This window comes from Puma concolor, chromosome A3 (assembly GCF_028749965.1).
Source record: "Puma concolor isolate L17-30 chromosome A3, mPumCon1.1.hap2, whole genome shotgun sequence".
NCBI classification, from domain to species: Eukaryota; Metazoa; Chordata; class Mammalia; order Carnivora; family Felidae; genus Puma; species Puma concolor.
In genome coordinates this window covers 23216012-23240678 of record NC_141669.1, presented here as the reverse complement: position 1 = coordinate 23240678, position 24667 = coordinate 23216012, and the positions used below count along the sequence as shown (strand labels likewise).

Below are 24667 nucleotides of genomic sequence, written 5' to 3'. Positions count from 1 at the left end.
GCGCCCCACTGGTTCAGGCCCCTGTTATAGGTGTGGGTGACATGGAGCCACAGCATGATGATCCCCTGGGACCTGCTGGTGGGTCCCTCTGTCCCCAGATGTTTCTGCCGCCCAGAAAGGTCTTCCCCGGCTGAGTGAGCAGGTTGGAAGGATGTGCCCATCAGCTAGAAGGGCGTGGGCCTGAGCAGGAAGGTGACAGTGTGATGGAGGCTCAGATGGCTGGGTCAGGAGCAAGGAAACCCGGGCAGCTGGGGCCACCAGGAGCAGGGTGAGGGGCCTCCTGAGATCATCCTGGGGGAGGGGGGGTGCTGAGCATTCCACTTTAGCTGCCTCTGGCTTCTCAATTGCATTTCCTATTAGCTCCATAGCAGGACTAGGGATAGGCCATGACATGTGGCCCCAGAAGCCTCCAAGGCTGGAGATTCTGGCTTGTCTGTTCATTTGCTGGCACTCCTTGATGCTTTCGGGGAACTGCCACTTGTGAGGCTTTGGGGAGAGTGAAGCTCGCTGGCACCGTTGTGTCACAGTGAGTTTTAAAACCGGGATAAGGTTAGTCGGTTCGTTGCACGATTAGAACACGTCACCCCATGAAGCAAGGTCAGGAGTTCAGCCTCCAGGGACGTGGCTCCTGTCCCAGCTTCAGCCTCTCGAGCCTCCCCGCTGTGGCCTTCGTCACAGGGGCAGCCAGGGAAGAGAGTGGCTGAAGGCCTCTCAAATCATCGCTGCAAACGGATGAGTGTCCCCTTTGCACGTGGAGGCCAGCATTACAGTCTCAAAGGCGAGCGACCATGTGCCTCCCACTTTCTACCCCGCAGGCCCTCCTCCCCGAACGCCATACCCAGCCTTTGCTCCAGGAACAGCCTGATTAAGGAAGGCATTTGTGCCATTGGCGTCACCCGTGCCCACCGCGTAGCCTCTGAGATTTCTGTTAAACTTCCGAAGGATATCTGGGAGAGAAGGGGGTGAACGGGACATGGAGACTTTAAGAGGAAGGCCAGAAAGTCCACGCTGTCTGGTCCAGGCTCCCCAGAGTGGGCTTCGGGACCATCTCCAGGCAGTGAGGGGAGGCAGGGAGGCAGAGGGTGTGCCTGGCAGGGACTGGGGCTGAGTGGAAATGACCTGGTAGACCAAAACAGCAAGAGCCTCTCAGGTTTTCTTTTCTCTTTCTGTTTCCTTTCTTTTCTTTCCTTCTCTGTCTCCCTTTCTTGCTTCTGCCCTCTCTCCCTCCCTCCTCCCTTTCTTTTTCTCCCTTTCACAGTTCGCGGTGCAGGGACTACTCACTACCTCATTGGATTGTCTCTGTTCCCTCTGGACAAGTTGAAAAAGCCTGAGCCTCAGAAGGTTTGGTGACTTGGCCTAGGCCACTTTGCCCTGGGCGAGCACAGAGAAGAGCCAGGGCTTGAACCCAGGCATCAGGGCTCCAAACAGGGCTTATTCCACCCCCTCAACTACCTGTCCTCAGGCCTCTCCTCCCATTCGGTGGCAGCCCGCGAAGATGATGTTACATCCTCTTTCTTAGCTGAGGGGCACTCAGGAAGCCCAGGGGTCAGGGGGAGCCAGTGAACAGACTCGAGCCCCTGGTGGGTACTTACTTGGTAAGGTGGTCACGGTCTCAAGGGAGCCATCCCCTCCCGAACTGTAGGGAGTGAGCGAACCAGGGAGAGAGACTGAATCAATACTTAGACTTTATGAAAGAGCACCCCACCTTTCTTAGCGCCCACGCCATCAGCATCTGCAAGATGTGCCAGGCCTAGCAACCTCCTCATGTGGAGAAAGTCTGAGAAAATTTGAATTTCCCCAGTGGGTTGCTTCCCCTCAAATCTAGGATTTAAAGGCAAGAAAGAACTCTTTCTGTTTTTGCACCAATTTAGGAAGGAACGTGCTTAGCTGAGTATATGCTATGTGCCCAGCCCAGCATGAACTAGATTCTCTACACTAGTTACCTACTGCCTCCCAGCAAACTTATGCTATAGATGTGACTCTCCCCATTTTACAGAGGAGGAAGCTGAGGTGCACAGGGGTGAATTAACTTTTGAAAGGTCACTAAATCCCAGCTCGAGGGCGTCTGGGTGGCTCAGGCGGTTAAGTGTCCGACTTCAGCTCACGGTCCGTGAGTTCAAGCCCTGTGTTGGGCTCTATGCTGACAGCTCCGAGATTGGAGCCTGCTTGAGGTTCTGTGTCTCCCTCTCTCTCTCTCTGCCCCTCCCCCTCTCTCTCTCTGCCCCTCCCCCCGCTCAGTCTCAAAAATAAACAAACATTAACAAAAATTAAAAACAAAACCAAAAACCCAAAAACCAGCTTGAGCTGTAGACCTTTGGAAAACGCATTAGGTCTTCCCTGCCCAGTGGTGAGGTAAATTTCACTGGGAGGTTCGGGAGGTTCGGGCGATGGCCTCTCATCGGCTTCCAAAATCCAATCTGATTTCATCTACTTGAATCTAGTTCCATGGTGCTCAATCTAACCTCAAGACACACTCAAAATTGCATTTCCTTTCATGCATTTAAATTGAATACATGTGGGAGGCCGGGAGACAAGTATTTCTATTTTAACAAAGTCCAATGTTCAGATGTACTGTATTTACTGTGTTTTCTTCTTCTTCTTTTTTTCCCCTCCCCTGCTCAATGCCAGCGTATTATTCTAGCCCAATAGATTTTGAGAACACAGCATCAGCAACCAGCCCACCAGTATAGACTTCCAAAGGACAGGCCATGAATCAAAGTCACGGTGGTTCTTCACCCAAGGAAATGCTTGGAATGAAGAAGACTATTTCCTGCGAGGGTGGTCAAGTGAGAGGCTCAGCAGCCGCAGGTGGTAGAGAGGAAGAAGCCCCGTGAGCCCTGCCCTTCTACCTTACCCAGGTATCTCTCTCCTGACTCTCACCCATGTCTGAACCTAGCTTGGCCAGTGATCGGACATTTGTTTGAGCTTCTAATTCTTTTCCAACTCTGCATGAAGTCAACTGCTTTAGCTGCTTCCTGATCCTTCTTTCTTTGGACTAAAAGCACTTAGTCAAAATACTTTACATTTGAGAGGGAATTAGAAATCCATGTACCTCCTCCAATCACTGTGTTCTAATTCTGCCTCCTTTTCTTCTTCCATAAACATATAGGAGCGCCTGGGTGGCTCAGTCAGTTAGGTGCCTGACTTCGGCTCAGGTCATGATCTTGCCGTTTGTGAGTTTGGGCCCCTCATCTGGCTCTGTGCTGACAGCTCAGAGCATGGAGACTGCTTCGGATACACACACACACACTCTCTCTCTCTCTCTCTCTCAAAAATAAACATTAAAAAATAAAAAAATAAATAACTGTATAAACACAAGCCTAGAGATATACCTAAACACAGACAGCAGGTACTTTTTATTGTAATTTCTTGTCTAAAAGTATCTTTGTTCTAAAACAAATGCCATAGCTAATCAACACCAAGAGGCTACAGAAATCTCTGGGTGAACACTTCCAGGAGAAAAGAGAATCACACAGATAAGTATAGAGGAACAAAAATATTTAAGCCCTCATTGATCAGAACTATGTGACACATGAAAGAAAATAGACCTGTATGAAAGAGCTCCTTCATAGGAGATCCTTCCAATTAATGTAATTTATATTAAACCATGAGTTCAAAGGCTGGGTTTTGTTCATCTGTCATCACCCACAGTGCACAGAGAATTACAGAGTAGATGCTCAATGACATTTGTGGAAGGAGTTTCAGTAAGATTGAACTCCTAATTAATAATGAAAAGAAAAAGCTTTTTGTTTTTTTGTTGTTTTTTGGTGAGTAAATTTTATTTTGGTCTTCTGATGCCAAATAAGCAAACTTCTTTATTTTATTTTATTTTTTTTGTACGTAGGCTTCATGCCCAGCATGGAGCCCAGCACAGGGCTTGAACTCACAACCCTGAGATCAAGACCTGAGCCAAGATCAAGAGTTAAGATTAAGAAGCTCAACTGACTGAGCCACTCAGGTGGCCCTGAAGAAGCAAACTTATTTCAACTTAAGAAAGAGCAATGCTCGAAAGACCTCTGGGCCTGCCACATAGTTAAGCTAGCTAAAGCTGGCACCTGTCACTGCTGTATGGTTCTCACAGATCAAGAGGCCTTGGAAATAGTCACAGCTAAGCCTCCTCCTGCATGTCCTGCTCACAGCAACCCATCTCCCAAGAATTCTGGGTCATGGTCCCTCTCCAAATGTACGCGGCCCCCTCTCTCCACTTGCTGTCTCCTTGGAGGCAGAGGCTAAAATTAGAGCCTTAATTCACCTGGAATCATTCATTGCCTATTGCTTCCAATCCGGAAGCTTTAATGGCTTCAGTAAATTGCTTTTCTCAGGTCAGTCTACTACATGGACATTTCCTGGGGTGGGGGAGGGGGCATGCATGCACACACACACACACACACACACACACACACACACACACACACGGCACGCGCGCACGCTAATCGGTACTGTGAATAAAGAAAGGTTTCTGGGATGAAGAGAAACACTGGATTAAACAGATACAATTTAAACAAATGTCTTCATTGCAGAGCTCTCAGAGCCTTTAATATGCTAATATACATGTGAGTTCTCCAGAGGAAGGATAGGGTAGGTAATGTTCCCTGCCCAATACAAAGAACTTTGCCCTTGTCAGGAAAATGTAGGAGGCTAGTGTTCCATGGAACACTCTTTGGGAAACACTGTATATATTACCAAAGTGTCAAACTATCTCAGGCTCTGACCCAGAGTTTTCATCAGTAACACTTGTGGATGGTGGCCCGGGTATTTGAAACATTTAGAATAAAGGGTTTAAAGGCACAAGAGCCACTTGAATACAGAAAATTGAAACATTAAGCCACACCTGGCCTCCCCTGCAGGGAGAAATAAAGCAATGGCTGACTTTTCCCCTTGCTACAGAGAAACATCTAGCAGAAGATTGCCTGTTTGTATCCAAAGCCCAGGAATCTGTCCAGTTGGACTGTCAGTGGTGGGCGGGGGGGGGGGGGGGGGGGGGGGGGGGGGGGGGGCACACCACCCGGCTTCCCCAGACTGCCCCACCAGGTGTGGCTCCAACCCCCCATTGACCGGTTTGTCTACCTTATTTTCTGTTCCCCACGCTGTGACCCTTCTCCAGCTAAGACTGAGTGCAGCTGTCCCTCACGCTGTCTCCCGACTGTATGTCATAAGCCCTGCTTGCTTTCTTCCGCTCTGGCTTTCCTTTCTCACACAGACTCAGTAACATTTGGGGCACGGTGGTCAGACGGCGAGGCTTGGTTTGGTTCAGAGTTGGAGCCCCTCTACCCCGCTGAGGGGCTGGGGCAACCTGGGGGTCCCCCAGGAGCTGGGAGGCATTTATTTCAGTGGATGGTGTCCTCTTGCTACCCACGCCCGGGGCCCTCTCTCCCTTGCTCCCCCCCTAGGAAATCCTTCCCCTCTGGGGCTGTCCTCTGAGTTGGCGGGAGAACTGCCACAGTCTCGGTCATCCCCACACGGCTCCCTCTCCCTTTCCAGAAAGAAACGCTCCATTTGAATTCACTGGGCAGAAAAGGGAGGAGGCGAGCGTGTGGTCTGGCTGCAAAACTTCTCCTTAGCACTCTGCCCTCTCCTGGCTGGCCTTGTTCTAGTTGTTTTGAATTCTGAGCTAATTGCCTGTTACTGTGAAGCATCCACAAACGTGAACTTCATGGGGAACCGAAAGAAACTTAAGAAAACCCACCCACATCCGCCCACTCCCCTGACGCACCACGAGTTTTTCTGCTCCCCGTCTGGAATGCCCTTTCTCATCTAATTGCTAATCTGTCCATTCCCACCTTCTCTGAAAAGCCTCCCTCTCCCCTGGCAGGGTTGATTATTCCCTCTTCTCTCTTCCTGTAGCCCGCGGGCGGGCATCTTTCATTTTTGAATAGCACTTGCCAATTGAGCACGGGCATTTGTCTGTGTTCCCTGTACGTCCCCTCGCCCACCGCCCACCCGCCTCAGTGCCTGGTATCTTGCAGGCACACAGGAAGGGCTCAGGGGCTATGACTCTCTCTTGGTCATCTCCTCTCGAAGTGGTGTATTGCATTTCAGAGTTTTCTGGACAGATGTGTACATCCATGTAAAGGCAGAGGTGTGAGTGCAGAATGACATGGATAAATGCACAGAGACAGTAACCAGATGGAGATCTCCACGTGCACACACACACACAAACAGGCAGGTGAAAACTCAAAAGTTTGGTGCTTTTCAGGTGCATTTCATGTCGGATTTGCTGACCCAGGAGTCTGACAAGAACCCTGGTTTTCTTTTTCTGCAAAAAAGTTATCAATAAAATATCTTCTCCATTCACCGTATGATCACACTTTGCAGAAATATACAGGTTTTCCTTCTGAAAGCCCCTTCCAGACCTGGTCCTTTCCTCTTTGGTATTTATGCGTTTAAAAAGAGACAACCCCTCGTCTAGGTTCTGAGAGTGAACTTGGGGAGGGAGGGGGTACAGGTTTAACATTACCTATATGACAGCCCCCGATACTGAGTGGTGACGTCAGAAAGGTCATCTGGTTTGGAGCCAATTCCACTGCCGGCCTTTGAATATATACCCAAATACGTAGGAAAATGAGTAAGTCAGAGGACACAGGCGGTTCCCAATACACACATCGCGTGGCACGAACAGACCCTGGACCGGGAGTCAGAGACCAGGCTTGCCTTCTGCCACCTCCTTTCCAGCTATCTGCCTTCCCTGAATCTCAGCTGTCTCCTTACTGAACTGAGGACATGACCTGCTGATCTCCTAGGATTATTTTGATGACCAAATTGGATCATAGCTGTAAAAGCAGCTTTGAAAACTCCCCAGTGCTTCGCACATCTGAGACGCTGCCGTATCATTACCACCAGCATTATGCTCCTAAATTCTTTGATAAGCGTGAAGGAAGAGCCTATAGATTGGAGTGGATGGCAGGGGACAGATTTCTCATAAACTGCACGTGTCTCCTCTTTCCCTCTGGGACATTCTGTAAGGCAGTCGGTCATCTGGGGAGGTAAGGGCCCTGTTTCTTGGAACTTAGGAACAGGGCTTTAGCCACAATTGTGGACTCTGATGCTTTCCATGAAGATGGAAAGAGGGGCTGAGTCAATCCAAAGCACAATCCAAAGGGAAAGGAGCACCCCCACAGGTAGGTTTAGAAGATTGTTTTGAGTTGAAACGACCTATTTTTCTAATCATTAAAAAAAAAAAAAAAGTGTCGTTAGGCGTTCAAAACCTCCACTATTTGAAACAACTCAGCTGACCCCCAAGAAAGATTTCCTCTTGCACACCTGCTTGAGAAAGTGGCTGCAAAATCAAACCACTGCCATGCTCTCAGATCGACAGAGCCAGGACAGGGGTGCAGGGCAACACAGAGGCCGGGGTGCAGGCCCTGGAACTGGCACAGCCCCACCATACCCCAACTGGGGCCCAAGAGTCCTTACAGTCAGAGAATCCCCCAGCGCAGCCACAACTTGGATATCTGCCGGTCTCAGCGTGTGCACTGCAAAGACAAGTGGACACAATTGAGTCCGTGGGAAGGAACCTGTAGTCGGAGCCTACGGCTTCCTGCTTTAAGCAAGACCAGAAATATGACCCGCATGTGTGTTTGGGCCATGGAGGCTGACAGAGGTTATATGAGGAATTTTCCCATAAAGAGACCCAACGATAAGTCCTGGACCTATGGGGAGAGAGGTGCTGAGGGAGAAGGAGAGGGAATGGATGGATGGATGGACAGATGGACGGACAGATGGTAGAGAGGGCAGAGTAGAATCAACCGCTTCAGTGCCAGTGGTCGTGTGGGAGGCCAGCAGTGACCTGAGCACAGGACCGCATGGGCACCAGACCATGTGAGATATGGTACAGAGTCTGGTGGTCAGCCCATTTAGAGCTGGGCTCTGGGTTTTTACCCAAAATCTGAGAAATAATCATGTCAGGCCTTTCCCTGTCCCAAATCTCTCTACTAGAAAGTAGGGCTAGAAAGTTGCAGAGTCTGGGACCACAGGACACCCTGCAGAGCTGGCTCACTCTTGGGACTCCCCGGGTACCCCACCCCCACCTCTGGGCCTCAGTGCGGTCACACCACTGGGGGAGGGAGAACTCATGTGGCTCCCCAACGTGGGCTCCCTCAGGAGGCTGAATGAGAAGGCAGCAAACAGTTCCTGGCCTGGCCACCACGGGTCCTGCTGGCTAATGACATGGCTGCAGGGCAGAGGGGGACAAGGCAGGGACATATCCCAGGCAACCACCCAGACAGGAAGCAAGCACTAGCCCTGTGTCATTTAGTTACATATGCCAAGTCTTGTCAGAGCACTTATTGGCCCCTGAGTCCTCGTGGAGGGGCCCAAGGGTCCTGGTGTCTCATGAGGAACTTACCTGAGGTGGGCGGTGAGGCAGAAGGAGCTCTGTCCCTGCACAGCAGCTGGCTCCCATGACCCTACAGGCACAGAACGAATCCTGGAATCCCGGGTTGAAAGGGACCCGAGATGCTGGCTAGGTGTCACACTGACCCAGAGAGCTTTACCAAACACAGGTTCCTGGGTCCCACCCGGGGGTGGGAGGGACCTGGAGGGGCACTGAAGAAGGCCCCCTAGGTGACCGCAGGCTGGGATCCGCTAACCTAGTTCAGAACCCGCACCATCCAAGGCAAGATCAGAGCATCAACTCAATGGCCTCACCCCGCCCCCCTCCACCTCTGTGTCTGTGGCAGTTTTATGAAGAGGAACGCGATCTTCACTTATGTCTTTGATGAGGATGTGATTTGACTGGCTGGCCTCCACCTGGGCTGTTACCAGTGCGGCTTATTCTGCCTGCCACCCTGTCCGAAGGCGTAGGTGGCGGATCTCACACAGAAGCGTTCATTCCCCTCGGCTGCCCATCAGGACCCTTGCCAGCGTTCCCACCCCACCTTGTTGGGCCAGTCCTAGCCCAGGGGCTGCCCGCTGTGGAGAAAGGGGAGAAACAAGCCCGTACCTGCACGCTGTTCTTGTAGGTTCTCAGAAACGGCCAGAACTGTGAGAAGAGGGCGGTGAGCAATTCCAGCAAATTCTGCTTGCTTTCCACACAACACTTTGGGCCTCCCCTGCCCCACATTCCCAGCCCCTCCCTGCCAGGCCGACCATTGCAGGCTCCCTCCCAGGATGCATTGGGCCTTCTCTGCAACCTGAACTTGTAGGAACAATTAGAATAAACCCTGTAGTGGCTCCAGAGGAGCAAGTCTGCTCTCAGGTTCCCACACAGCTGGCTGGGGCAGCTGTATCACCCCTCCTTTTGACCCTGTCCTTCCCAACAGAGCCTCCGTAGGCCCCTTGCCACCCCCATGCCACTCCCACTCTGCCTAGGCAAGAAAAGACAGGTGCTTTGAGGTCCTGCCCCACATCAGCCTCAGCTCAGTCTAGGGACCCCTCTGGGAATACAGAGACATGCGTAGAGGTGAGGGAACTGCTACAGAGACCCAAGAATCTTCCTGAAAACTGGTGAGTGAGCATAGGGGGCTGCTTTCTTTGCTCTGGCTTCCAGTTGACCAGCCCCATCCCCAACCCTTGTCCTAGCAGATGTTATTCCGGGTCTCAGTTCCTTGTTCTTTCTATCCCGCCATGGAGGCAGCGGCTACACGGAGACAGGGTATCCTATTGTCCCATCCTTGTCCTTGAGGATTGCTACCGCCCTCAGTCTCCAAAATGAGAGCTGGGTGGTGCTGTCACATTCCTCTTCCCAGCTGGAGAGAACTGTGTGCAGCCCAGACTTGTGCTAGGGTTCCCTGGGATGTGGACAAAGGAGCACCCTAGGGGCCTCTGGCCACCATGGTCCAACCAGATAGGGCTCTGTGGATGGTTCACTGAGTCTGGGGTAGGGGTAGGATCTGGGGGTGAAATGAACTGAGAAACCTCACAGAGGTGTCAAAAGCCTGGAAAAGATGCTTCAGATAAATAGACCTGTTGCAAGGATGAACTTCCCACTCTACCTGGGTCGGACATGTGATATTGATCTTGTGTTCAAAATTATGCTGCGTTGTCTTCTGGCCAACAGGTTCCAGCTAAGGCAAGAAGCAGAAAAGAGGTGGCAAGAATGGGAAGGCCAGGAGGCAGGTCGGGGCTGGGGAAGGGAGGGAGGGGTGTGGGGAATGTGGTTTGTCATCATTGCGGTGTGGGAGATCACACAGCCTGAGTGATGGGCCTCTGAACTCCTTCAAGAGCTTGCCAGAGTCTTTCTCCTCCCAGAGGGAGAATAATTTTCCCTATCTCAGTCATCTTACCATGTTGTTCCAGAGGGCACTGGCCGCGTGAGCGTGAGCTTTCCTGCTGAAGTGGAAACAGTCAGGAGCGAAGAAAGAGCTGTCGGGCAGCCCCGCCTGGTCACAGGGCAGAAAAGGGGGGGGGGCACGTTATAGGGACGTCGGATACAGAAATGACACTACAAACTGGACACTGCGTGGCTCCCCTTTACCCATGATCTTTGCTTTCGTTACCGAGGTCTTTGGCATGTCCACTTTTTCAAAAAATGGCTGCACGACCACCGTGAAGTCCTCCCTTGTGTCGTATCGCCCATTTTCAACCAGCTGGTGAGTCCCCTCCTGCAGGAGGCAAACAGGGCAAGGGTCAGGGGCCTCTTTGCACCGGGCCTTGTGCAATCTTTTTCTCTGCCATAGAGTTTAAACAGAGTCTGACCCTGGAGTGAAATCAATCTGTAGCAAAATCTCAACCTATCCGGAACCAACTAGTTACTTTTTAGATCAGCCTTTATCTCAGACCCTGCCCCCAACCCCAGCTGCCATTGCGTATATTTGACCGAGGCTGTGGGAAAAAAACAAAAACAAAAACAAAAGGAAAGATAAGGAAAAACCCGAGACCATCAGCTGGATCTCCTTTTAAAGCTTCTGATTAAAGACTGGGGCAGGGGATGTTGGGGAGGGGATAGGGTATTGATTTGATCAAATGACTTTTTGGGATAATCCTTACATTTAACTTATTTCTGCCCTACATTTGTTTAGAAAATCAAAGGTGAGTCAGCAATGGCACTTACTGCCCATTTCTATCATTCGTGCATGGTGTGTGTGTGTGTGTGTGTGTGTGTGAGAGAGAGAGAGAGAGAGAGAGAGAGAGAGAGAGAGCGAGCGAGCACGCGCGCATGAATGGTCCTGTGCGTGTACACTTCTTTGAAACTCTCAGATCTGTCCAGGAGGGTAACAGGGCTGTTACTCTCATAGCTCCCACTTGAGCTTGGTTCCAGGAGAACCGACTATCCCAATTCTGGCTCCAAATTCTGCCAGCCTCTGCCATTTCACTGCTTGCCAGATTTCTAGCAGATGGGGCCAGGACCCTGGCTGGAGAGGGAAGTCAGGAACCTTAGTGGGGGCATTTCAGAAGGACCATGTACTTCCTTTTCCCGGGGGCAGCCAGAAAGAGAGTGCAATACCACTAAGTAGCTGTGTGACTTTCAGCAAGATGCTCTCCCCCTCTCTGGACCTCTCTTTCCTCATCTGTAAATGGAGGGTGTTTGGCAAGGCCTGGACCATCCCTTAGATCCCTTCTGATGCTACCGATTACCCTGTGGATGAGACACAATGGCACACAGTGGAACTGTGCATCCCTTGAGAAATGAAAGAGTGTCTAGAATGCCTGGCTCATGGTGGTTTTTAATGCAACGATCACCTCCATGGCGAGTTACGGGAACCATAGCTTTTGCAGAAAGTAGTGAGTGAGAAGATTCTGAGAGTGGGCTTGATGGCCTGCTGTGGCTGACCTGCGAGCTCCTCCAGGATCTCATTGGTAACCGAGATCAGACCTGGAAATGGCAGGCCTGTCTAGAGAGGTTGGTGAAGGCAATTTTGGTGAATAGATTCCCATAGATTCCCTTCCCTTCCCTTCCCTTCCCTTCCCTTCCCTTCCCTTCCCTTCCCTTCCCTTCCCTTCCCTTCCCTTCCCTTCCCTTCCCTTCCCTTCCCTTCCCTTCCCTTCCCTTCCCTTCCCTTCCCTTCCCTTCCCTTCCCTTCCCTTCCCTTCCCTTCCCTTCCCTTCCCTTCCCTTCCCTTCCCTTCCCTTCCCTTCCCTTCCCTTCCCTTCCCTTCCCTTCCCTTCCCTTCCCTTCCCTTCCCTTCCCTTCCCTTCCCTTCCCTTCCCTTCCCTTCCCTTCCCTTCCCTTCCCGCTGACCACCAGCATCTGAATCCACTTTCTATGTTTGGAAAAACTCCACTATACTAAGAGCAACCTGCCTCCCACTGTAGAAGGGGAGAAAGATGAATGCTGGCTTTCCCAATGACCCTCACACTAGGGCTTAGGCACAGGCCCCGGGGCCCTCCAGAGCTGGTGATAGAAAGACGAACAGCACAGAATCCTTTCTGCTAAGGGTGGCAGCTGCATTCAGTTCCTAAAAGCAGCAGTGACAGCTGTGTCCACAATGTTTCCACTGAACTAGTTCTTTGGCCTGATTTTGATCCTTATGGCTTGGACCCTAGAATTTCACGATTCTGTGATTTCTCATGGCACAGCCTCTGAGCCTCACTTTTTAACTCTTTCAGACACTCTGCTTGTATAACACATCTGCCTAAATTAACCAGCAGTGCAGAGGTTTTTGTTGCTTGCACCCAAGAACCTGTTCCATCTGGAGCAGCTTTGCTTTCATGGCCATAACCTTGGCTGCCTTTCCCCCGCCTGCTGCCGGCCATGAACTTCCTCACCAGGGGAAGAGGTGCCTGCCCACAGCAGAAGGAGGTGCAGCTGGGGAGTCACCCAGAGGGTGATAGATAGAAGTTCATTCCCCTGAGCCCTGATACCCCTGGCAGGCATGGCTGCCTCAAAGCAGGGAAGTGGTTCTACTCCAAGGAGTCCATGGGTTTGAAGGATGGAACCACCCTGGAAGCTGTTTGCAGCCTACCCTAAGCAGCTAGAAGGCTACCATTGCCCTCTTGAGTGACTGGATGATTGTTTGGGGGAAACTCAACATAGGCAAGGGATCCATTTGCTCTGCTCAAAGATTGGATGGAAAAAGTCCCCAAATGAAGAACCCACAGGATGTTTGGAGATCACCTGCTGACTTTCTTTCTCCCTGTGCTCCCCAATAACACCTGTTTCCCTGGAAGAGGAGGACAGAGGAAATGCAAGTGATCTCACTGAATCCTCTAGACTCTCTTAGACAGAAAGGGTTTCCCAGCCAGGAGTCGGAAGCTCATAAACATTTCTCAAGGACAAATGGAAATATATTTGTGTGTGTGTGTAAGGCCAGGCACTGAGATTTGGTGAAATATGTTCAGTGACTTCGTTGTTTACAGCTTGATTCAAATAAACTGAATTACAGTCCCTGCTGCCTCTCAGAGTGTCTTTAAATCTGCAAACTGGTCAGTGGTAACCTCACACTGGACAGCTGGGGTCAAGATAATGTAAGCATGTGCTTATTTTCTAACCAGAGCAATCAGACAACATCTTGGGCAGTCTTGGAACCTTTCCTGGCTTACCTGGTATTTCTTATTGACTTCGATGAGGGAGGCAAGTTCTGGTGAGTTATCATCAAACTTCAGGACACAGGAGCACAGATTCCTGTAGACCAAACCAAGGAGAGGCCCCACCCCATCAAAATCACCATCTGAATGCATGACCCTGGCTTGAGATTCAGAACCTATTTAATTTGGAGGTACCAGAGGAAGCCGAAGAAAATTCAACAGACCTGGATTTTCTCCTTAAAGTGAAATAGTTACTTCTAACATCTGCAGGAGGGACTTACAGAGCGGAGTTACCTTATGACTGTCTGAAGACAGACAGCACAGATAAGGCACACCTACTTTTAAATAATAAAAATGATAACAATAAGAGGGGCTAATGCATATTAATGTTTACTGTGCCAAGAGCTTTATGAGTATGAACGCATTTAATCCTCTCAGCTATTCAAGAGGTTGGATTATCATTATCCTCACTGTATAGATGAGAAAACTGAGGCTCAGTGTGGTTGAGTACTTTCTCAAGGTCACACGGAGACTAAGTGTGGGAGCTAGGACTTGAACTCAAGAACGTCTGGTGTGATCCCTGGTTAAACTGCTTCTGTCCAGTCTGTATCTCTGCTGTGATTGGCCACCTTGCATATCCAGGCTTTTGGTCTAAGGGGGTGAGGGTATAATACGGATGGCTTAGAGTAGATTATAATAGTAGATGGCTTAGAGTAGATGGCCCTCCGAGGAAGGCTCAACCACTGAGACAGGACAGCAGAGAGGCGGCAGACCAAGGTGACCCCCAGTCTGCCTAACCTGTCGGTGACTTGGCCATTTCAGAGCTGAGAACAGACCTGGCAAATGCCTACTCCGAACCTTTAGCTTTAATTGTCTAAAAACCCCGCAGTGATTGGTAGCAAGAGATTTGGGGGTAAGCTGCTCTGAAATGAATACACTGAATCCCCCGTGTGGCCCAGTGACTGGAGAAAGTGGGAGCCAGAGAATGAGTCAGCAGCTGAAAATAGCATGCCTGACACCAGCTGCATTAATAGGCCTGTGTCATCCAGCAGCCATCCTCCTGCTCACGGTGTCCTCAGGCCTTCCCCGGGAGACCTGTGCAATCTGGGCCCCCAGGTGCGGTCTGGCATGGATATTCAGGGTGGCGGCCAAGGTACCCCTTCATTTCCAAGAGCAAACCTGGCCCTTGTGAATTATTCATTCACTCATTCAGCAAACAGCCACAGAGCCCCTACACTGTGCTAGCAGTGACTCAGACAGAGGTCAGGGCTGTTGGAGGAGAGGCACATGAATAATCAGCACGTGGTGTGCCCAGGGCTGTGGTGGGGGCCTGGGAAGAGCTACAGAGCTAGGGAGGAAGCTGGGCTGAGGCACAGCCACTGTGGCCTGGGCTAATGGTCCAGAGAGGGCCTTACAGGAAGCAATGTTGTGAGAAATGTTCATGCTCGGGTTAGAAGGGTATCTTAACCCTGAAGGTCATGGAGATGTGTAATATCAGAGAGGGAACTACCTTTGTTTGGCTCTGGAGACTGAGAATAAAGAAGGCTTCTCAGGGACTTTCCCAGGACCAGGGCGCTGTATGCTCTGGGAAGACTGTCCTCTAGATCCTGATTATAATTTGTCCCCCCTCTCCTCTAAGTGACAAGTGCCCTATATTTGTGAGTGCCCATCCAGGAGCACCCATGCCAAACAGAGGCTCCCTGTGTCCTGGAGATGGGCCTGTAGGGATGGGGAAGCTCTGGATACACTTAGTGGTGGCCCGTGAGCCTGGCCATGGGCCACGCTCGTGGCCACGCAGGACCACTCCGTTCCTCACACTTTACTCTTCCCTCCCCTGAGAACTGAAGGGTGTCCTGAGCCACCATAACAACAGGAGCACGGCTGGGTTGTAAGCACATACTTGGAGGGTAGATGAGGCCTACGCTCAGTCACGAAAACCCGTTAGGCCTTGTCGGGTTGGAAAATGGGGTGGTCTTAACACTTCTCACACATCTGCCCTTGGGCTTTCTAAGTAATTGAGATTACTTTCTGCTAAGGGTCTCATGGCGCTACAGGGAACGGGGCCGGGGAGTGGGTGGGTGGGGGGGTGGTTGGGGAAGCTTCCTTCTCACCTAAGGATCAGCCTTGGGCAGCTGACTTTCTTCTCCTGATACAGCTCCCTCAGGTTGATGATCTCCAGAACATTTACCAGGTTCACAAATGCCCGAGGAACCTGAGGGAAGGCAAGACCAGTCCCTAAGAGGACCAAGGCCAGGGGATCCAGTCTCTCATCTGGGTCTGGGGCCAGCTGGGTCCGTGGTCTTTAATGTGGCCCCGTCCACTTCCTTATCCCTCCTGCCCCACCTCCCCCCATTGACACTGTGTTTAGGACAAGAGCATGGTCAGCACTGGCCTCCAGGGAAAGGCAGGAAGGAAGCCAGAGCTGCCTCTGGGCCAAGCCTGAGGCCCAAGAAGGACGCGGTTGAACTGCACAGAGGCCACCCAGACCAGCTTCCACACCTCAGCATGGAGGATGTCCAGAGCCTTCCTGATGTTGTCCGTGAAGTTCTGGGGAGAATAGTGGACCTGCAAGAAGACAAAATGTTTAACACCATTCACTACCCAATCTCTCTGCAGACCAGGGCCATTTCCTCTCTTGGGTCCCCTTCTTCTTGTACTTCAGCCAGAATAGGCAACGTTGAAACATAAGGTTCACCTTCAGGGCCCCAGCCTCTGCTCCAACCCCACTGTCCTTGGGCTGGTCGTGGTTGTGAGACCAGGGAAGCCTTTTTTTCTGCATGGAATTATGGAGAGCTCTGCATCCACTTTGCATTAGCGAGATGCAGGGCCTTAGCTAAAGCACATCATACCTCTGGGCCCCTCTAGAATGGGGTGTTGGAGCCTAGGACCTCTAAGATTCCTGTAGTTTGAATATTCTCTGATCCTATGGCCTGAGCTCTTTTCTTAGAGCCTCAAGTGCCTGGGGGAACTATGGCCCAATCAGATCACTTAAGGAGACGATGGGAGGGCAAGGGGGTCCTGGGAATCCTCTCCCCTAAGCATAAAAACATTTTAATAATTTTTTCTTCTGATCTCCATACTTGCGGTTTAAAAAAAAAAATTTTTTTTTTTTTTAAGTGGAACCCTTTCTCTGGCTTAAATCTAACCAAGAGCCCAAACTAATCAAAACTATAACTTTCAAGAAGGGGGGCAGGGCCATGGTCCAACTTCCCCACCCACTTCGCTAACAGCCCCAGACCCACCGTGGGCCTTCACGTCACAGCCTGAAAACCTCAGACCCTGGTGACTTTGATGCCAGGGAAGCAGGCTGTGAGGGGTCTTGGGGGCAGGGTTGCCCCTCAGAGAAGAAGCTCCCAGGCTCAGCAAGACTCCCCACTTCCTCAACTTTCCTCTGCTGGTCCTCTTTCTGCCTGACAAATGTCCTCATTTTCCAGCCCCAGCTGGAAAGTCTCCTGCTCTGTGTAAACCTCTGACTCTCCCCCACACAAAACACAAATTCCCATGGCAATTCTTACTTTGGAACTCTCTTCTGTATCACTACAACCACATCATGATGTTTTCCTTATCATGTTATGGCGAGTTGTCTGTGCCTCCCTCCCTGACTGTGAGTTCCTTGAGGACAGAGCCTCAAGGCTTAGCTCCTAGTACAGCGCCTGGCATATGATACATGCCCAGCAAATGATACTAGAAATTAAAAACGTTCTGTTTATCAGAAAACACTATAAACAAAATTAAATAGGAAGCCACAAATAGGCAACATATTTGATAAAGGGGTTAGTATATTTAATATAAGGGGCTTTTAGAAATCAATAAGAGAGCGATAAATACCTTAACAGAAAATAGTCAATAGGCATAATATAGAACTTTTCAGGAGAAATTCAAATGAGCATTAAATAGAGGTTTATTCCTCCCTACTGATCAAATAAATGCAAATTTTGAAAACAAGATACAATTTTTTCATTTATTAGATTAGCAGCTATTAAAACAAATAACATACATTGACAGATGGAGAGTGAGGAAATAGACATAACTGATACCAACATTCTGGAAGCAATTTGGCAATATGTATCCAAAACATTAAAAAATGTGCAGAATCCCCCCAAAATAAGATGGATGGATAAATCCACTAAACTTATAAGATAACATTTTGCTATATTAGCTTAATGGATTTAACAACTGTAAAATCTAGGTGGTGGATATATGAGCCTCTCCTCCACAATTCTTTCCATTTCTCAGTATGTTTGTAAGTTTTTGTGATAAAATATTAGGGGAAACATATATATCTTCTTGCTTAAAAGTCTTACTACGTGGGATATATATCAGGAAACAATTATAGATGTACATAAAGATGCATGTTTATCCTAGTATTATTTATAACAGGCATAATTAGAAACAATACAAATTATGTCTCCAATGACTGGGGACAGCTAAATAAAGTATGGCCAATATAGGTTATGGGTGACTTATACTGTCATTAAGAATTATTTTATGGAAGACTAAATACTGACAGAGGAGTATCTTCCCAATGTATTGCTATTGAGAAAAAGCAGATCACCAAACAAGATTTCCAGAATGATGCTATTGTTAGCAAATAATAAAGCAATGGCTTCCCAATCACGGAACATGCTAGAAAGACATGCTAGACATGGCATTTCTGGATGTTGTCAATTACAGAGAATTTTTTTTTTTCTGTACTTTGATATACTTCCTATGTGGATTGCTTATAAAATAAAATTTTTAAGAAAACCTATTATCTTTAAAGTCTGCTGGGTTCCATGCAGAAGAGTTGCAGGCATGCCTAGCACAGGCAGAAAAGGTAGAAATTACAAGAAGGCCGAGTTGGGCTTAACACAAAAAGCACTACCAAAAAAATTGGTACCTGCTTCTAATACTAAGTAGAGCACATTAAAAGAGCTGCCTATTGCTGGGAATGTTCAACAGCTAGATTCTATGGAAGGCATTCCTGCCACAGGTAGGAGAGTGGTCAGTAGGGCCGAGGACAGCTCAGAGATTCTGGGGTTCCAGGAAGAAGCGCCACATCCACAAGGCAGCAGCCTGGCTCTTGGGTTTCCCATCAACTCGGAGAGACTTGGCTCCGAACCTTGCCTAAACGCTTGCATTAGGAAATCAACTTTTCCGTTCAAATGACGGCCTAGATAGAGATGGTAAGGCAGTTCAATGCTGGAGAAAGGAGCTGACTTATAATGACCTAGATGAAGATACGCCTGATTTTTCCAGATCCTTGGAATGTTATCTTGGTTTCTAGAATATGATATGATAAGGTTCCCTTGTTATGAAACTTAATCAAGATCAATTTCATAACCAGCTTTGGTTGAATCTTTTCCTGGAGGTGAATGCCTCCTTGGTCTCAGGGTTAATCCCAGGCCACAAGCCCCAAGTCCCAACCCCTGCTGTACTGCTCCAGCCACCGAGGGTGACAATCCCTTCCCTGGGGAGTCTTGAGTTAAGGGCCTGGAGACTCACCAGGTCACTGCAGAATTCACAGAGATCGTTGCCTCCTATAAACAGGGTTATTATCTTCCAATCTTCCTGAAAATTTATCTTCTGAAATGAATAAGAAACCAACAAGTAAGTGCCTTGCTCCAGAGTCAAGTCAAGGAAAAGTGCTGAACATTGGCAGGGATGGATCCTCACATACCAGAGGGTTTAACGGACATTAACAATTCCTGTTCTTTGGTTTTGGGGTCCTGAGATCATAGGTCACAGGTTGTAGGTGCTAAATCATTTGTTGTTGTTGTTGTTGTTTTTTTTTAAATTTTTTTTTTCAACGTTTATTTATTTTTTGGGACAGAGAGAGACAGAGCATGAATGGGGGAGGGGCAGAGAGAGAGGGAGACACAGAATCGGAAACAGGCTCCAGGCTCTGAGCCATCAGCCCAGAGCCTGACGCGGGGCTCGAACTCACGGACCGCGAGATCGTGACCTGGCTGAAGTCGGACGCTTAACCGACTGCGCCACCCAGGCGCCCCTTGTTGTTGTTTTTAAAGGTGGATTCTCTAGACTTCCATGTGGCCTCATCCTCTACCCCAGAGCTGAGCCTTTCTGCCTCCACGGATTTCTCCTGCTCACTCTCTCTTCCGGGGAATCCTACCTCAAGCGGTCCCAGGTGGTGCTTCCCCCAGAATTACCGTGTCATTCTTCATCAGGTCCACCAGCCTCCTGGCCTGAACAGGTAAATCCCTGTGGGCACATAGGAAGAAGTCACCTGAGAAGCAGGGACTGTGAAGCGGGGCAGGGAGAGGACTTCGCAGAGATGGCAGGAACCAAATATGCAACAGGATAGTTGGACTGAAGGCTATGTTCCTGCCCCAGATCACCTTTCCCATTCAGTCTCCACTGGAGGTGTGGGGGAGGCGGGGGAGTGGTGACTGTGCTTTGGGAAGGGCAGGGCACACCACACATGAGGGGGTGACTCAGAGGAATGTTTCCTGATTGGCCTCCTTGATGAAACGTCTTCCTTTCTCTTCCAAGCCAGGCTCATTCGGGGCAGACAGAAGGCTGCATGTGCGTTTCATGTCATACATTGCTGGGTATGAGCCTGATTCTGTGGTATGAACTCCACCTCAAGGGTACCCGCACCCTCGAGGTGACGTGGTTGAGTCAGACACACTCGGGCTTGACATTTAGTGGCCTCCTGCTGACTATGGTCATGTAACTTAAGTTTGCAGTCCCCAAAGAGTAGAGATAAACCCCCCCTAACCGAGAGGGTCATGGAGAGCAGCAAATGAGATGAGCAAAGGAGCCTTGTGGAGTAAGAGCCACTCTTGGTGCCACACAGCCTGGGGCTGACTCCTGCTTCCATCAGCCACTGACCAGCTGTGAGACCTTGACAGAGTACTCGACTTGGCAAACCCTCAGTGTTTCCCTGTGTACCATGGGGACGGTAAGCATACCTTCTTCATCGAGTTGTCGGATGGATGAGATCAAGAACTTAGAGTAGCATGTGGTAAGCATCCACATTAGAAATAATCCACTGAATCACTACCACCACCACCACCATCAATACAGTCTCTGGCACAGTGCCAGCAGGAAAATATGGTTGTCAGATCTTCCTCTCTTTTTTAATAAAAAAAATTTTTTTTTTTGGTTTATTTATTTTGAGATAGAGAGTGAGCAAGCATCAGTCGGGGAGGGGCAGAGAGAGAGGGAAAGAGAGAATCTCAAGCAGACTCCACGGTGTCACGGCAGAGCCCGACTTGGAGCTTGATCTCACAAACCTCGAGATCATGACTTGAGCTGAAACCAAGAGTCGGATGCTCAACCGACTGAGCCACCCTGGCACCCCAATCTCGTCCTCTCTTAACTATTAGCCCAGCTAGCCTGGTCTTAACCACAGTGAACTAAGTATCAAGATGACCTGGGTGGGAGTTTTGGGTAAGCCACTTAATCTCTTTGAGCCTTGGTTTCCGCATCTGTAAATCTGAAGCCATCAGGGCACCTGCTCTGTGGACCAGAGTCTGATTACTTGACCTCTCTGAGCCTCAATATCCTCATTAAGAAAATGTGAGTATCTGACCTCTGTTCTGTCCAACTCACAATAACCACACAGAACACAGGGATAAAAAACATGAAGGTACCTTGTACATTGGACACTGCTGTTAGGTATGAGGGGTTATTACTGGACCCGGGATAAAGCCTGCAGGGCCCAAGGACAACAGACCACATGGCTGAGTTGATGCTTTTGTTCAGACCACTTTGTCTCTTTGTGCTACAGTTTCTTCATCTGTCATCTGGGCGCAATAATCCCTAACTCCTCCCTACATCTCAGGATGTGCTTGGACAAATGGATTACTTGTGCAAAAGAGCCCCATGGCCTTGAGGACAGCAAGGGAGGAATCCATATGAATCACGCTCTGTTTTGCTTACTTTTATATTCTCCACGAAGGTTTCCTTCTTGGATGCCTCCCTGACCGAATCATGCTTAGAAATGTCTCTCCTGATACTACAAGCTGACAAATGCTTTGGGAAAAAGCAAAGCTATGGTAATATTAAAGCCACAATTTTTAGGCAGTAAATTGGTAACCTTTCACTTTTCCCCCACCAAAAGGGAAAACGAAGCTGCAGAATTCATTATAAAACTGATCAGGTTTTGTAAAATCTCTCATTTGGATTATTCCTGTTGTGAATAAATAAGAGTTACTCAGGTGGCGAGTAGATTCGGGATGGTATTGAATCAACTGGCCAAATGATGTCAGGGAATCTGGGAACCAAACACAGAATCCCTAAGATCTTCATAGTAAAGAGGTTTGGGATTATTCTGGAAGAAAAATAGGATTAAGAAACAGAGAGGATCGAGGCACCTGGCTGGCTCAATTGGTTAAGTGTCCGATTCCCGATTTCAGCTCAGGTCATGATTTTGCAGTTCATGAGTTCGAGCCCCATATCAACACAAAGCCTGCTTGGGATTCTCTCCACCCTCCCCCGCCCCTCCCCCAACTTTCACTCTCTCTCAAATAAATAAACTTTTTAAAAAATTAAAAAAAAAAAAAGAAACAGAAAGGGTCTTTCCATATTTATCCTAGCTTCAGTGTGGTATTCACTTTTCTCTGACTAGGTAGCAAATCTGAGGAAGCACCCCAGGCTCGGGGATCATGGAGAGAAATGGAGGCGTAGGACCCAGGGAAGCCTACCCTGCTCTCGGAACCTTCCATTCAGTGTGCATGGACCCCTGCTCACCACCAGTTCACCCAGGTAGGTCCTGCATTCCTGCTGCATTGCTACTGGGACCACCATCCTGACCCAACCTGTCTGCACAACTTCCAGCTCACCAGAACTTTCACATCCAACATGGCATGGAACCCCATAGCCACCCCATGGGAGAGCTTCACAGCCAGGCCCATCTCAGAGGCTAAGGTTTAGGGAGGCGGGATGTGTGTGCTAGGACTCAGACTCAGAGCTTCCTCCCAGGACCCGTGCTCCTTCAATGACCCAGGAAGGGTGCAAAGTTGAGAGCCTGAAAAGACTGTTGGAAAGCATGTCTGAGGAAGGCAAGGAGAAGAAGACATGAAAGATGGAGCACTGAGGAAGCAATGAAAACTGGAACTCAGACTGAGCCCTCTCATACCACTGTCTTCTGTGGACATGAGATTTCTAAACAAGCAAAGTAATTAGCTCAAAGCATATACCTGGCATCAGAGCAAACTGTGACCAGTTCCTGGGGTGGTGTTGGGGGTGGGCTAGTATGTTTGTGTCCCACAGTGAGGGACACCCCAGGAGAGCCCAGCCAGTCCGGTCTTTGACCCCCAGACCTCTCCCTTGGACCAAGCCTCCCAGCCTTCAGCCATACACCCCTGCCCAGGCCAAGCCCCCGACTAGGTCCCCAGAGGACCTCTGGGGCCACCCCCAAGGCTCCCCTGCTCACTCAGCTCGGGCTCCTGCCACAGCCTGATTTAGGAACGCTCCAGCACTGTTTTCTTTCCCAGTACCAATAGAGAAGCCCCTCAGGTTAGGGTTGAATTCGCGGAAGATGTCTGGAAATACAAAGAAGAGACATGCTTAGTAACTACCCCAAAAACAATCTTCACATTCCTTTGATAAGTGCCAGTGCATGTTAGGGACAAAGAACCCTCACCCTTCAAGCTCTTAACCTTACTGTTGACTCAGCCCAGAAAGAAAATGTCCAGCAGGCTGGTGCTTAACCACATGGGCAACACACGTACATTGGTGTTTCATGAATTATTGTCATGAATAAATGTGAGTCTGGGTCTGGTGCCTCTCTCATGCATTTTTCTTTTTGTTTTCTAGATATATAATAATTTTTTGAGATAGAATTCATACACCATGACATTCACAACTTAAAGTGCAGTTCAATAGCCCTTAGTCTATTCACAGAGTTGTGCAACCATCAACATAATGGACTTTAGAACATTTTCATCACCCCCAAAAAGAAACTCTGTGCACACGAGTCACTCCCCATTCCCTCCAACCCTGTGGCAACCGCTAATTTACTTTCTCTCTGTGTAGGTTTGCTTATTCTATACATCTCATATAAACGGAATCATACAACATGACTTCTGTGGCTGGCTTCTTTCACGGACCATGTTTTCAGAGTTTATCCATGTTACAGCACGCATCAGCACTTGATTCCTTTCACTGCTAAATAATATCCCACTGTACGGATAGACCACATTTATCCATGCATCCTTTGAAGGATTGGGATTGTTCCCACTTTTTTGGCCATTATGAATAATGTTGCTACGAACAAGTTTATTTTGTGTGAATTTCTCTTGGATATACATTTACGAAGAGAAATGTTGGCTCCTATGGTAACTGTTTAAACTTTTGAGGAACTTACAGACCTTTTTTCAAAGCATCTGTGTGATTTTATGTTCCTGTCAGGAGTGTAGGAGGGTCTTAATTTCTGCACATCCTCACCAACATTTATCTTTTTAAAAATAACAAATATAGTGGATGTGCAATGGTGCCTCATTATGATTTGGTTTGCTTTAATGGCTACTAATGTTGAACATCTTTTCATCTACTTATTGGTCATTTGTGTATCTTCTTTGGTGAAATGTCTATTCAAATTGTTTGCCCATTTTTAATGGACCCAAATCAAATTGTCTTATTATTGAGTTTTAAGAGTTCTTTATATTTTCTAGATATAAGTTTCTTAGCAGATATGATTTACAAATATCTTCTTTCCCTCTTTGGGTTGTCTTTTTACTTTCTTGAGGGTATCTTTTGAAGCTCAAAGGTGTTTAATTTTGTCCCATCTATTTTTTTTCTTTTGTCATTTGTGCTTTTGGTGTTGTGTCTAAGAAGTCTTTGTTTAGCCCAAGGTCATGAAGATTTGCTCCTATACTCTCTTCTAAGGGTGAATTTTAGCTCTTACATTTAAGCCTATTATCCATTTTGAGTTCATTTTTGTATATGGTGTGAGGTAGGAGTCCAACTTCATCATTTTGCATATGGCTATATACTTATCCCAACACTATTGAAAAGACTATTCTTACCTATTGGTGTTGGCACTCATGTTGAAAACGAGTTAACCATAAGTATGGAGGTTTATTTATGGACTCTCAATTCTATTCCATTGATCTATATGGCTATCCTTATGCCAGTACCACATTGTCTTCATTATTGCAGCTTTATACGTTTTGAAATTGGGAAGTGTGAGTCCACTGGATTTGTTCTTTTTCAAAATTATCTTGGCTAGTCTGGGTCTTTTAAATTTCCATATGAATTTTAGAGTCAGCTTGTCAATTTAAGCAAAGAAGCCACCTGGAATTTTGATAGAGAT

General features: G+C 48.6%; 1 protein-coding gene across 4 annotated transcripts in view; it reads right to left on the bottom strand.

The window, feature by feature from the left end:
- The window catches only part of PLB1 (phospholipase B1), a 143429-nt gene that overhangs the window by 36836 nt on the left and 81926 nt on the right, over positions 1-24667 (bottom strand). For all 4 annotated transcript variants that reach the window (XM_086700270.1, XM_086700269.1, XM_086700271.1 and 1 more), the window contains 15 exons: positions 22787-22895; positions 19554-19605; positions 18889-18969; positions 15904-15969; positions 15516-15616; positions 13420-13501; positions 10437-10541; positions 10224-10319; positions 9933-10004; positions 8942-8980; positions 8345-8405; positions 7414-7472; positions 6458-6531; positions 1593-1636; positions 839-947 (listed from right to left, as the gene is read on the bottom strand). In XM_086700270.1, coding sequence (XP_086556396.1) covers positions 839-947; positions 1593-1636; positions 6458-6531; positions 7414-7472; positions 8345-8405; positions 8942-8980; positions 9933-10004; positions 10224-10319; positions 10437-10541; positions 13420-13501; positions 15516-15616; positions 15904-15969; positions 18889-18969; positions 19554-19605; positions 22787-22895 — 1150 coding nt within the window. The remainder of the gene's footprint in view (positions 1-838; positions 948-1592; positions 1637-6457; positions 6532-7413; positions 7473-8344; positions 8406-8941; positions 8981-9932; positions 10005-10223; positions 10320-10436; positions 10542-13419; positions 13502-15515; positions 15617-15903; positions 15970-18888; positions 18970-19553; positions 19606-22786; positions 22896-24667) is intronic.